Source organism: Colobus angolensis, unplaced genomic scaffold (assembly GCF_000951035.1).
Source record: "Colobus angolensis palliatus isolate OR3802 unplaced genomic scaffold, Cang.pa_1.0 Scaffold19, whole genome shotgun sequence".
Taxonomy (NCBI): Eukaryota; Metazoa; Chordata; class Mammalia; order Primates; family Cercopithecidae; genus Colobus; species Colobus angolensis.
Window position 1 is genome coordinate 15,322,639 of NW_012115043.1, and position 14,244 is coordinate 15,336,882.

Below are 14,244 nucleotides of genomic sequence, written 5' to 3' on the forward strand. Positions count from 1 at the left end.
AAAGGGATTCCCTTCCACCTTGCGCTTCCCAGGTGAGGCGATGCCTCGCCCTGCTTCAGCTCTCGCTGGTCGGGCTGCAACAGCTGACCAGCACCAATTGTCCGGCACTCCCTAGTGAGATGACCCCAGTACCTCAGTTGAAAAATGCAGAAATCACCGGTCTTCTTTGTCCTTCGCGCTGGGAGTTGGAGACTGGAGCTGTTCCTATTCGGCCATCTTGCCTCCTGTAGAGGTTTCTGCTGATTCCAAAAAATGGCTGAGAGTTAAGTGAAGCAGAGCTTGGCCAATAAGCATATGGCAGTATGTTCAACAGCGTTCTACAAGCTGTACACTTAAGATTTGTGCACTTTAGTGTGTGTTTTACTTCAATAATACAGAATTAGATTTTATTAGATAGACATAGATTAAGGGATAATCTGTGAAAAGGTTCTGGAAAATATTCAGAATAAAGCATGGAGAGACAAAAGGACAGAAAAATACAGATGAGAATTTAAAAGAAGATATGGGCTATGGTACAAAATTCTAGCAGATGTATTAATATAATTTTAGTCCTGGTAGAGAGGTGAAAGAGGATAATACAGAAGCATTATTTGAAGAGATGCTGGCCAGGAATTTTCAGAAAATTGTAAGTAATGAAAACTATACTTTCAATAATCCTAATAAAACTTTTAAAATCCAACAGTAATAGAAAATCATAAAAAAAGCAGCCAGAACAAAAAAGATTATTACCTCCAAAGAGACAACAGTAAGAAGTATGACTTAATCCTGAATAAAAACAGTTGAAATTAAAAGATAGCAGATTTACTTGGGTATGAAGAAAATAGAATGAACGAGTAAGACCTAGTATTTGACAGCACAACAGGGTGACTAGAGTCAATAATAATTTCACTGGACATTTAAAAATAACTGAAAGAGTATAATTTGATTATTTGTAACACAAAGGATAAATGCTTGAGGGGATTGATACCTCATTTTCCATGATGTGATTATTATGCATTGCATGCCTACATCAAAACATCTCATATACCCCATAAATATACACAAATGTATACTGTGTACCCACAAAAACTAAAAGGAAAAAAGTGCTTGAGTATATACAGAAAAATTTACAAATCACCCAGAATTGTATACCTTGTGAAAAATTTTTTCAAACCAACTCATTCATTGAGTACTGTTTCACATAGAGTATGCTTCCTCTCAGCAGTGTCAGAATTGCTAAGAGTTTTTTATTTTGTGCAAAAGCCATACTAAAATTTTGACTGTCATGCAGAAATGGACCATATTTCAAATTGGTATATTCATGTGCAAATTGGCAGGTCTAAATTCAGGGAAATGCTCTGGTGCTTAAAATGTATCCTAATTTATTTAAAATCACCTATATTAAGATTAAGCTTTTTTAATGTAAAAGAAATTAATTTTTTAAATGCATGGCACATTTAAAAAATCTTTGAAGTTTATTTTAAAAATATTTCTTTGAGCTCAGAAATGATAAGACTCCTGTTAATTGATTTTGGAACACATGGTTTTGTACTCCAAGAAAGTACTTAAAAGATAATTTAACTTTGCTGCTGTTTTTAACTGGAGTTGGGAAACTTACTGTTTATTTTCAGGAATCCTATTTTAAATTATGGCACTAAACAATTAGTGGTTATCATTAATTGCCCAATTAATTAAATGTATTTATTACACAGTTAACACATACTGTTATGAAAGCAAAAGCAAGTACCTCGTATCTCATTTATATTTAAGTTCAGCAAAAACCACTTCAAAGAAAAGACAGACACAGTTTTTCCTTCTTAATACTATTACCATTACCTTGCTAATACCAGTACAATTATGTTCTGGACTGATAATCAAGCTGTTAATTCATAAAATAGATGAGATGAATTAAAAGAGCACAAAATAACATTTTCTGATAATGTTATTCTTAGAAATAACAGAAGATTGATGACCAGTAGTCCTGCATTAAAGGGAATACTAGCAGTTCTTCATTAGGTATTGATAGAAGAAGAAAAATGATCCCAAGCTTAATTTTGGAACTGCAAGAGGTACATGTGTAGTAAATTTAGGTAAAATTTGAATGTATAAAACATTATGTCTTTTGGGAATTAAAACATGTACGAGTTAAAAATATGACAAAAATGAGATAGGAAGTAAATGAAGTTTAAGTCAAGAATCTTGCATTGTCAAATAATAATGGATAAATTTATTCTCCTGGAAACAAACATACTGTAATATCTGTAATAAAAATTTGGAAAAGAAAATATAACTGACTAATAGAGAATAAAATGTGATAATGGGAATTGATGATTCCAAAAAAGTCATGTGAAAAGGAGTTAACATAGCAGGCTTGAAGCTGCTGTCTTAGAAAGTCTGGCTTGTAAGTTTAGTCCTTGGCTGGTGTCTGGAAACTGGGCTTTTGAGAAGTTTCTTACCACCTTAACTGCTAAGAGTGACTCACTGTGCCTAAACTGTGAAAACAATATGGATTATACGGAATACCCATTTTCTTTCTGGGAGTCTGAGATACTGGTACATTTTAAGTAGAGGGTGCCTAAGTTACCACCCCCAATTAGAACCCTGGGCACTGAGTCTCTGATGAGCTCTAATGTTGTCTGGCAGACATTTCACACGTCACAACTCATTGCTGGGGAATTAAGCATGTCCTGTGTGTTTCCACAGGTAGAGGCCTTTTCCACCTAGTTTTCTCTGGATTTCACCCCATGTGCCTTTTTCCTTTGCCAATTTTGCTGTGTATCCTTTCTTTAAAGTAAATCATAGCCGTTGAGTGTAACTATATGCTGAGTCCTGTATCCTCCTAGTGAATCATCTAACCTGATAGTGGTCTTGGGAACCCCCAACACAGAAGCAAAAGGGAGAGAAGAGAGAACACAGGACAGGGAGGACAAGTAGAAAGAAGATACAAGCTTGTAAATGGAAACCCAATTATATTAGTAGTTAGAGTAAACATATTTGAACCATTTACCAAAATTGATGAAATGTTGTATCAGAATAAAAATAGCAACAGATTTTCAGAGGAATCAATTTATACACAGTATTTTCTCTGTCCGTAGTGGAATTAAACTAGATGTAAGCAATTAAAAAAAAAAAAAACTAGGCAATCTTTATATGCTTAGGTATTTTAAAATGTGCTTCTACATTACCCTTTGGTCAAAAAGTACAGCTGCTCCTTGATGTACAATGGATTCATGTCCCAATAAACTACATTTCCAATTTATGACAGGTTTATTGGGATGCATCCCCATCGTAAATTGAGGAACCTACTGTGAATGCATATGGTTTTCTCACCATTGTAAAGTCAAACCATCATTAGGCAGAGACTGTCTATAATCCAAATTGAAATTAGAAAGTATTTTTAACAGAATAATAATGAAAATACCACATAGTGAAAGTGGCAGGATTGGATTGACATTAGCAAAATAGCAGAGTAGGCAGCTCCCAGCCCATCCCTCCACCGGAAACATCAGAAAACAAGCAGAAACTCTCCGAACCAATTTTGTAAGATCTTTAGACAGCATTCAAAGGTTTACTGCAATCAAGCGAATGCTGAAACAAGAAAAAGCCTAAAAATGGTAGGAAAGTTTTGTAGTATCTTCACTTGCCCTTTCCTCATTCCCTTCTAGCTCAGAGGCAGACAGCCCTTGTTCCCAGTGTAGGACCCTGGTCCCTGGTTCAGGAGGAGTGGAGCGGATCTTATTCACAAATTGTTGGGCATATCTGTTCTAACCTACCTTGGGGCTACCTGAAAACCTAACACAAGGCACCTGTTTTACCTCACTCAGAACTCATTTAAGCCAGAAGGACAAATTGTATCTCTGACAAGGATTTAATATCTGAAATATATAAAGAACTCATACAATTCAATAATTTTAAAAACCCAGTTCATAAATGGACAAAGAACTTAGACGTTTCTCTAAAGAAGATGTTCAGTGAATGATAAGTACATGAAAATATACTCAACATTATTTGTCATTAGGGAAATGCAAATCAAAACCACAAGAAGAAACTGTTTCACATCTAATAGGCAATTTTAATAAAAGTAGTGGAAAATAATAGTTATTGCCAAGAAAGTGGAAAAATTGGAACCCTCAGAAATTGCTGGTAGAAATGTAAAATGATGGAGGTGCTATGGGAAAAAGTTAAACATAGGATTACCATATGAGCCAGCAATTCCAATCCTAGGTATAAATATACAAAAAATTCAATAGTGAGACTTAAATGGATACTTGTATACAAGCATTTGGTGCAGCATTATTTACAATAGCCAAAATGTTGAAACAACCTGAATGTCTATCAGATAGGTAGATAAACAAAGTGCAGCATATATACACTATACAATATCCTTCAGTTATAAAAAAAAAAAGAAATGAAGCACTGATACATGCTAAAACATGAGTGAACCTTGAAAACATTATGCTAAGTAAGCCAAACATAAAAGGACAAGTATTGTATAATTCCACTTCTGTGAAATACCTAGAATAGGCAAATAGACAAAATGTAGATTAGGAATTACCAGGAGTTAGGGAGAGGGAAGAATGGGGAGTTATTGTTTAAGAGGCACAGCATTTCGCTTTGAGGAGAATGAAAAAGTTTTGGAAATAGTGTTGATGATTGCAGATCACTGTGAATGTAATTAACACCACTGAGTTGTACATTTGCAAAGACTTGAAATCAACCCAAATGTCCATCTGTGACAGACTGGATTAAGAAAATGTGGCACATATACACCATGGAACACTATGCAGCCATAAAAAAGGATGAGTTTGCGTCCTTTGTAGGGACATGGATGCAGCTGGAAACCATCATTCTTAGCAAACTATCACAAGAGCAGAAAACCAAACACCGCATGTTCTCACTCATAGGTGGGAACTGAACAATGAGATCACTTGGATTTGAGAAGGGGAACATCACACACCAGGGCCTATCATGGGGAAGGGGGAGGGGGGAGGGATTGCATTGGGAGTTATACCTGATATAAATGATGAATTGATGGGTGCTGACGAGTTGATGGGTGCAGCACACCAACATGGCACAAGTATACATATGTAACCTGCACGCTATGCACATGTACCCTAGAACTTAAAGTATAATAAATAAAAAATAAAAAATAAAAATGGCTAGGATGGCAAATTTTTGTTACATATATTTTCACACGGTAAAAAATGGTATAGAGCTGGAAAAAAAAAAAAGAAACCAACTTCTGGCATATAGTTAAGGCTGTTCCTCAAGGGTAGGTCTTAATCTGAAATAACTATATTAGAAAGGAAGACTCCACCTGGAATTATTAGAAAACGAACTGCAAATTCTCTTCTGGAATGATTACAAAAAGAATGTAGGAGGAAGGCAATAATAAAGATAAGAGCAGAAACGAGTGAGTTAGAATATAAACATAGAATAGAATAAATAAAGCCAAGAATTGTGCCATAAAAAGGTGAATAAAATTGATGATGACCCCTTGGTAGGAATGATAGAGTAAAAGCACAAATAACCAGTTTTTGGAATGGATAATGGGATATCACTATAGATCATACAAACACTTAATGGACCAAAGCAGGATATTGCAAACAATTTTATGAAAATAAATTTGAAAATGTAGATGAAATAGAAAAATTCTTAGCACATTTTACCAAACTGATTGGCACAAGAAGAAATAGCTAAATGTTCCTATAACTTTTAAAGATATTGCATCTGTAATTTAACCTTGTCCACAAATAAACCAACAGGGCTATGTGAATTTTACCAAACATTCAGGACAAAGTAACACCAGTCTTACATAGTTCTGTAGAACAGAAAAAGAGGAAGCACTTCCCAATTTGTTTTAATCAGATCAGTACCTGAATAGGATATTATGAGAAACCTGTAGACTAATCTCTCTCATGAATTTAGCTCCTGTAATATGAAGTATTAGTCAATATGAAATCCAGTGCTATATAAGAAAGATAAATCATCCTGACCAAATTTAATTTATTCCAGGAATGCAAAGGGGGTTTAACATTTTTAAAAGTCAGTAAACGTAATTCATTTTATTAAAAATTATATGATTAGAAAAAGCCCATTGATATTAATCATCACTCTATGATTTTAAAAAAAAGAGTGTAGCAAACTAGGGATAAAGGGAATTTACAGCAGTATTACCCTTAATAGCAAAATGTTAAACACTTTTCCTCTGACATTGAAAAGAAGACAGTGATGCCTGCTCTGACAACTTCTAGTCATCCTTGTATTATACATACTAATCAGTGCAGTAGGGCAAGAAAAAGCAAAGACAGGTGCCAGGATTGGCAGTAAAGGAATAAAACTTTAATTATTCACAGATGATGTGATTATATGTGTAGAAAACCCAAAAGCATCTACAAATAGCCGGATGTGGTGGCTCATGCCTGTAGTCCCAGCACTTTGCAAGGCCAAGGCGGGTGGATCACCTGAGGTCAGGAGTTTGAAACCAGCCTAGCCAACATGGTGTAACTCCATCTGTACTCAAAACACAAAAAATTAACTGGGCATGGTGGCACACAACTGTAGTCCCAGCTACTCGGGAGGCTGAGACAGGAGAATCACGTGAACCTGGGTGGCGGAGCTTGCAGTGAGCTGAGATCACACCACTGCACTCCAGCCTGAGTGACAGAGCAAGACTCCGTCTCCACACACACACAAAAAGAAAGAATCTAGAAATAAGAATTAATAAATCATTCTACCAAAAAAGCATATGCACTTATATGTTTACTGCTGTGCTATTCATAATAGCAAAGACATGGAATCAATCCAGTTGCCCATCAGTGGGAAATTGGATGAAGAAAATGTACATATATACCATGGAATACTCTACAGCCATAAAAGGAATGAAATTATGTCCCTTGCAGAAACATGGATGGAGCTGGAGGCTGTTATCCTAAGCAAATTAATGAAGTAACAGAAAACCAAATACTGCATATTCTCACTTATAGGTGGGAGCTAAACATTGATTACACATAGACATATATCAACAATAGACACTGTGGACTACGAGAGGGTGGAGGAGGAGTGGGTTAAAAAACAACCCATTTGATTCTGTGCTCACTACCTGGGTGACAGGAGCTGTACTCCAAACCTCAGTATCACACAATATTCCCATGTAACAAATCTGCACATGTACCCCCAGTATCTAAAAGTTGAAATAAAAACTTAAAAACCACTCTAGTAGACAGTTTGGCAGCTTCTTAAAAAGCTGAACATGCATCTACTGTATGACCTGATCATTCCACCCCTAGCTATTTATCCAAGAGAAATGAAAGCCTATGACCACAAATAACTGGTACTCAGATTTCCATAGCAGCTTTATTTGCAATATCCACATACTTGAAATAACTCAAATGTCTGTCAGCATGCGAATAGATAAGCATGTGAGTGGATATCAATAATCTAAAATAATATCCTGCAATAAAAAGGAGTAAGCAACTACTATATGTAATAAATGGATGTATTTGAAAATACTGAGTAAAAGAAGCCAGAGAAAAAATGGTACCTGCAGTATGATTCCATTTATATGAATTCTGGAAAATTCATAATGCCTAAAGTGACAGCAAATTAGCTTGCCTCAGGATAAGTACAAACATAAAGGGGTAGAAGAGAGGTACCACAGGTTTATAAGGAAATGATTGGGGTGTGTTCATGATCTTGACTGTGGTGATGCTTTCACAGGTGCATACATATGTCAAAACTTAACAAACTGTATCCTTTAAACATGTTCAGTTTATTCAATACTGTACATCCATAAAACTTAAAACTAAAAAATAAATTCAGTGATGTTGGGTATAAAGTTAGTATATAAACATTGTATTTCTGTAAATTATCAACAATTAGAAAATGAGATTTGAAAAATCTGTATAAGAATATGAAAAATACCTAATGAAAAGTATAAAACTACCAAAATAAAACACAGATATAAAACACTGATAGACTTTTAAAAAACTAAATAATTAGAAGGATATACTATGTTTATTGAAGACTCAGTAATGTAAAGATATTGGTACTTTCCAAATCAATTTATGAATTCAGTACAATCACAGCCAGTCTTGTTTATTGTGAAGTCTGACAAGCTGATTCTAAAATGTATATGGAAATGAAAGTATCAAGAATGGCTAAGACAGTCTTTAAGAAGATGACAAAAATTGGAGACTTATCCAGGATATGAAGATGTATTCTAATTTATGGTAGTTGAGATAGTGTGGTATTGACACAGGATAAGCAAACAGATAAATGTAGTAGAACACAGCAGTCCTTTTCAACCAGAAAATGTAAGCCCTAATGCCCTAACGGCTTCCATTAAATATAATGAATTATCTCTCCTATGGATCTAAAATAATAACCCGCTGTGTTCCTTCTTTGAGTAAATTAAAAATACAGTCACTCAGTTTTCTGTGAGGTTTTCATTCTCTTATGGTCCTAACATTCAAATTTGTTTTTGTTTTTTTAAAACAGCATTGAGCTCAGAGAATTGGAGAAGAAATTAAAAGCAGCTTACATGAATAAAGAAAGGGCAGCTCAGATTGCTGAAAAGGATGCCATTAAATATGAACAAATGGTAATCAGGTTTCTGGTCATTGTTTTTAGCTTCATTTAGAAAATAAAAATTAGACTCGTTTCTTAAAAATTGTCATATTGTATAAAGAATTTACATTGCTAGATTTCTTAAATATTTGTAAATTTTCAGATCCTTAAGATGTAGAAAATCCTGAGTGATTTCATTTTTACTATTAGAGCCTTTTGGAAACACAGGTTGCTGCTTAGAATGACCAGCTATATTCAGTAACTCCCAGCATTCTTTACAGTCTCTGATTATTCATTGACAAACTAGTACAGTACAGATTGTTAGCACGATAAGTATATTTTAGAATGTTACGAAATTTTTAATTTTTTAAATGTGTTTAAGAGTAAACTGCTTGATAATTTTATGTAGGAAACTTTCCTGTTTTATAAAAGCTGTCTCTTTTTCTCGTGTTTCTCTTTGCTTTTATCCCCTTTTCTAACTCCTGATAGGGTACCAAGTTGAAGATAAGAGTTACTCTTGGACAAAGGAATCTCAGGCATACTCACTAGGAATGTTATACTGTATGAATATAAAATAGGGTTTACTGAATTAACAGTTAATTAAAAGGGTCCACATCATCCCTTGAGCTCTTATTATCAAACAGAAGGGCCAGACAATTATATATGAATGTACATATACACATACATATCTATTGTGTATGTCCACATAAACATATGTACACACACACAGACACTCTTATAGGGGTGATATCAAAATACTTAACCAGTGCAGCGCAATATGGGTGTCAATTAAGAATAGATGCCATAAATGACACATATATGTGTGTGGTGTGTGTGTACAATTGTGTTAGTATAGAAAATGTCTAGTGGGTACACAGCATGCTGTTAACAGCAATACCTTTAGGTGTGGCAGGTGATAAGAGAAGGTGGAGAAACTTCATTTGCTAAGACATATAGTTCTGTCCTTTGAAAAAGAAAGTAGCACAAACAATATCCTGTTTGTCCAGTGGTTTGCAGTTTTAATTATCCTGATAGTTGAGGTTATTCAAGGTAGTTGTAGACGTTTTAATCTGACTCCTAAGTGAATTGTTGCTATTTTCCAAATAAAAATTGATCCACAAAATCAAAGTCAAATACTGCTAGGACTTGACGAGGTGTCATGTAAGTACTAGTTTTGGCTTTTTCTCTGAGCCTTAGTTTTCTTATCTGTAAAATGAGAACATTGTTTTCTGTAAGTGTGTGGTAATCTACACATAAATGTTATTGTCATCTCATTTTTTAAGAAAGAATTTAGTAGAGCATGTACAAAGAAGATAATCAGAAAAATTTTGGTCAAGTCATATTATCAGAGTATATGTTAAAGGCTTCAGTCATGTCAGGAATGACATTCAGTATTCATATTTTAATCTGTTTACTCTTTATGTTTGATGCTGCTGACCATTCCATCATTTGGGATGTGATCATAAAAATAAAGCGTAGTTTAAAAAATTGCCTCAATATATTTCATTTAAAACTTATTTTATTAAATGATTTGAAAATGCTCAAAAGAAATAAGGGGTTTAACCCATCCAAGAAGAAAGACTGTCTCTTGACAATGGGAATGGTCTTGAGTGAATCAAAAGCTGCAGAAAATAGGCATAGTAGCATCTGTGATTCTTTTCAGATAAAGGGCCTTTAATAAATCAGAAAGGGGAAATGTCAAGGGCCAATGGCAGGAAAGAAAGTTTAGGCTAGGAGAAACTTAAGAGCTGCTCAAAGCCATTTAATAGGAGACCTGTAAGAAAGAGGTAGTACCATCTTTAAATAGCAGCTGATAAACAAGCTAAAAATGATGAAAATTGCCTAGCTCAGTTTATAAATAGAATAATAAGATAATGACTGCTTTAGCAGCTAAACAGTTATTAAGAAAGTACTTATAATTTTATTCATTGTTTTTTGAATGTGGAGTTATTAATAAACCTTATCAGGTATTGTCCTGAGAGAGCTACTTGAAAGGATAGGAAAGCTTCTTTAGGGTCTGACTCATTATTCACACCCTTCAGGTAATAATAACTTACTTTTGCTTTTTAACCTAGACAGATGAAAAAATTTATATAAAAGACTTTATAATATTCAGTAACATTAGTGTAAATTATACTATCGTACTATGTTCAAATTTGAAAATGGAAAGATCAATTTTGTTTGAATAACAGAAACGTGATGCTGAAATAGCCAAAACCATGATGGAAGAACACAAGAGAATAATAAAGGAAGAGAATGCTGCAGAAGACAAACGAAACAAAGTGAAAGCACAATACTATCTTGACTTAGAGAAACAACTTGAAGAACAAGAAAAAAAAAAGCAGGAAGCTTATGAGCAGTTGCTAAAAGAGAAACTCATGATTGATGAAATTGTTAGGAAGATCTATGAAGAAGATCGGTTGTAAGTTTATCCTAACTTTCTTACATGCCTAAATGTTCACTTTAGATTGATCGTAGGTTTGTTGTGAGGAACTGAAACACCTAGAACAGTGCCTAATACATAGTAAGTGCTCAATAAATATTAGCTATGAACACATAAATTGGGACCAACTCCTTGTCATCTCTGTTAGCATAATTAATAAATGAATTATCTGATGATTAATAAATGCTTGTGATTGAATGACCTAAACCTTTGTTTTTCTTATATATGCCCATATCATATGTCAGAGGACATGTATTCTGATGAATTTTTTTGGTAGACAGCTTAAGTATAGAGTGCTGCAAAGCTAATGTTTGTAGCATTTATGAAATAAGATGCATAAAACTTCATTAATAGGTTAGAGGAGACTATCACAGTATTTTACCCAAAGAAAAATTCATACCTGGCATTATATTTAGCACATAGTAAGCATTCAAAATGTTTGTTGCATGCATGAATGAAAAAAACTATAGTGTTTTGCTGTGCATTATTGTGAACAAAATGAAATTACTTTTTTATATTTTATTGTTTGTGTTAAATCCGTACTTGTTACTGCTTTTCAGGGAAAAACAACAAAAGTTAGAAAAAATGAATGCAATGCGAAGGTATATAGAAGAGTTTCAGAAAGAGCAGGCTCTCTGGAGAAAAAAGAAACGTGAGGAGATGGAAGAAGAAAACAGAAAAATCATAGAGTTTGCTAACATGCAGCAGCAGAGAGAAGAAGATCGGATGGCAAAAGTTCAAGAAAATGAGGAGAAAAGGCTACAGCTTCAGAATGCGGTATTAAAATAACCACTTCTTTAACACTACTAAATTCTGAAATATTAGTTACAGAATTTGGGCCCTATAAATATTTATTTTTTAAAAAATTTAATAGTTGACACAGAAATTAGAAGAAATGCTGCGGCAACGTGAAGATTTGGAACAAGTGCGACAAGAATTATACCAGGAAGAACAAGCTGAAATATATAAGAGGAAGCTAAAAGTAAGTTTCAGAAATGGAAAGAATGATTAACATAAAGAAGAATATAATTTTGAGATGAAGCAGAAGAGAAATAGTACATTTAAATCCAACCATACTGGTAATTACATTATATGTAAATGGTATACTACAGTTAAAAGACAGAAATTTTCAAGCTGGCTAAAAAGATAGACTCAGGCATCAATTTATAAACTATTACAAAAAGCATGATGCAACTATGTTGTCTGTAATCATGACTTAAATATGAAGACACATAGTTTAAAAGCAAAAGGATGGTGAAAGATATATAACATACAGACACTAGTCAAAAGCAGGTTGGAGTTGCTATGTTAATATGAGACAAAGTCAACTTCAGGACAAGCAATTCATGATAATACAGTAAATTCATCTGGAAGATGTAATAGTCCTAAAGGCGTGTGAACCTAAATAATAAAGCTTCACAATACATGAAGAAAAACTGAAAGGAGAAATAGGCAAATCCACAATCAGAGTTCCAAGATTTTTTTTTTCCTTTTTTTCTTTCCAACTTTTACTTTAGGTTCAGGAGGTACATGTGCTGGTTTGTTACAGGGATAAATTTGTGTGTCATGGGGGTTTGGTGTAACATTATTTTGTCACCCAAGTATGAGCATAGTACTTGATAGGTAGTTGATTGATCCTCACCCTCTTCCCATCTCTACCCTCAAGTAGGCCCCAGTGTCTGTTTTCCTTCTTTGTGTCCATGTGTACTCAATATTTAGCTCCTATTTATATGTGAAGACATGTAGTATTTGGTTTTCTATCCCTGCATTAATAAGCATAGGCTAATGGCCTCCAGCTCCATCCATGTTGATGCAAAGGATGTGATTTTGTTCTTTTTATGGCTGTATGGTATTCTGTGGTGTATATGTACATTTTCTTTATCCAGTCCACCATTGATGGGTATCTAGGTGGATTCCATATCTTTGCTATTGTGAATAGTGCTGCTATAAATACACACATGCATGTGTCATTATGGTAGAATGATTTATATTCCCTTGGGTATATACCCAGCAATGGGATTGCTGGGTCAAATGTTAATTGTTTTCATTCTTTGAGGAGACGCCACACTGCTTTTCACAGTGGTTGAATTAGTTTACATTCCACTAACAGTGTATAAGCATTCCTTTTTCTCCACAACCTTGCCAGCATCCATTATTTTGTGACTTTTTAATAGCCATTCTGACTGATGTGAGATAGTATCTCATTGTGGTTTTGGTTTGCGTTTCTCTAATGATTAGTGATATTGAGCATTTTTTCATATGCTTGTTGGCTACATATATATCATCTTTTGAGAGGTGTCTGTTCATGTCCTTAGCCTATTCTTTATTTTTTAATTTATTTTATTATTTATTTTTTAGACAGAGTCTCGCTTTGTCGCCCAGATTGGAGTGCAGTGGCGTGATCTCGGCTCACTGCAAGCTCCGCCGCCCAGGTTCATGCCATTCCTGGGACTACGGGCATCCAGCACCATGCCCAGCTGATTTTTTCTTTTGTATTTTCAGTAGAGATGGCATTTCACCGTGTTAGCCAGGATGGTCTCAATCTCCTGACCTCATGATCCACCTGCCTCGGCCTCCCAAAGTGCTGGGATTACAGGTGGGAGCCACCACACCTGGCCAGCCTATTTTTTAAATAGGGTCGTTAATTTGTTTACATTCCTTAGAGATTAAGGATATTAGACCTTTGTCAAATGCAGAGTTTACAAATATTTTCTCCCATTCTGTAGGTTGTATGTTTAGTCTGTTGATAACTTTATTTCCTGTGAAGAAACTCTTTAGTTTAACTAGGTCCCACTTGTCAGTTTTTGTTACAATTGCTTTTCGAGTCTTCATCATGAAATCTTTGCCAGGTCCTATGTCCAGAATGGTATTTCAATGCATAGTTCTCATTAATCTATAGAATAAGTAGTCAGAACCGTAGGATATAGTGTTGAAAGCAATATCAATAAATTTGACCTGACATTTAGAGAATACTCCACCCAACAACAGCAGAATACAAATTCCATTCAAACATGGAACATTCACCAAGATAGATCATATTCTAGGACATAAAGGAAGTCTCAATAAATTTTCAAGGTTTTACATAATACCAGATATGTTTTCTGACAACAGTGGAATGAAATTAAAAATCAGTAATGAAAATATACCTGCAGAATCCTTAAATATATTATAATTAAACAATATATTTCTAAATAAGCAATAAGAAAAGGGGAATAAATCATAATGGAAATTAGAAAAATATTTCAAACTAAATT

General features: G+C 34.4%; 2 protein-coding genes across 3 annotated transcripts in view; one reads left to right on the forward strand and one right to left on the reverse strand.

Moving 5' to 3' along the window:
* Positions 1–14,244, forward strand: part of MNS1 (meiosis-specific nuclear structural 1) — a 40,040-nt gene that overhangs the window by 15,608 nt on the left and 10,188 nt on the right. The window contains exons 4-7 of the mRNA XM_011940534.1: positions 8,479–8,581; positions 10,740–10,969; positions 11,551–11,767; positions 11,865–11,972. Of these exons, the coding sequence (XP_011795924.1) occupies positions 8,479–8,581; positions 10,740–10,969; positions 11,551–11,767; positions 11,865–11,972 (658 nt within the window). The remainder of the gene's footprint in view (positions 1–8,478; positions 8,582–10,739; positions 10,970–11,550; positions 11,768–11,864; positions 11,973–14,244) is intronic.
* The window catches only part of TEX9 (testis expressed 9), a 95,148-nt gene continuing 90,330 nt past the window's right edge, over positions 9,427–14,244 (reverse strand). The window contains exon 13 of one of the 2 annotated variants that reach the window (XM_011940533.1): positions 9,427–9,753. The gene's annotated coding sequence lies outside the window, so the exon portion shown is untranslated. The remainder of the gene's footprint in view (positions 9,754–14,244) is intronic. The other variant, XM_011940532.1, reaches the window with a different exon arrangement.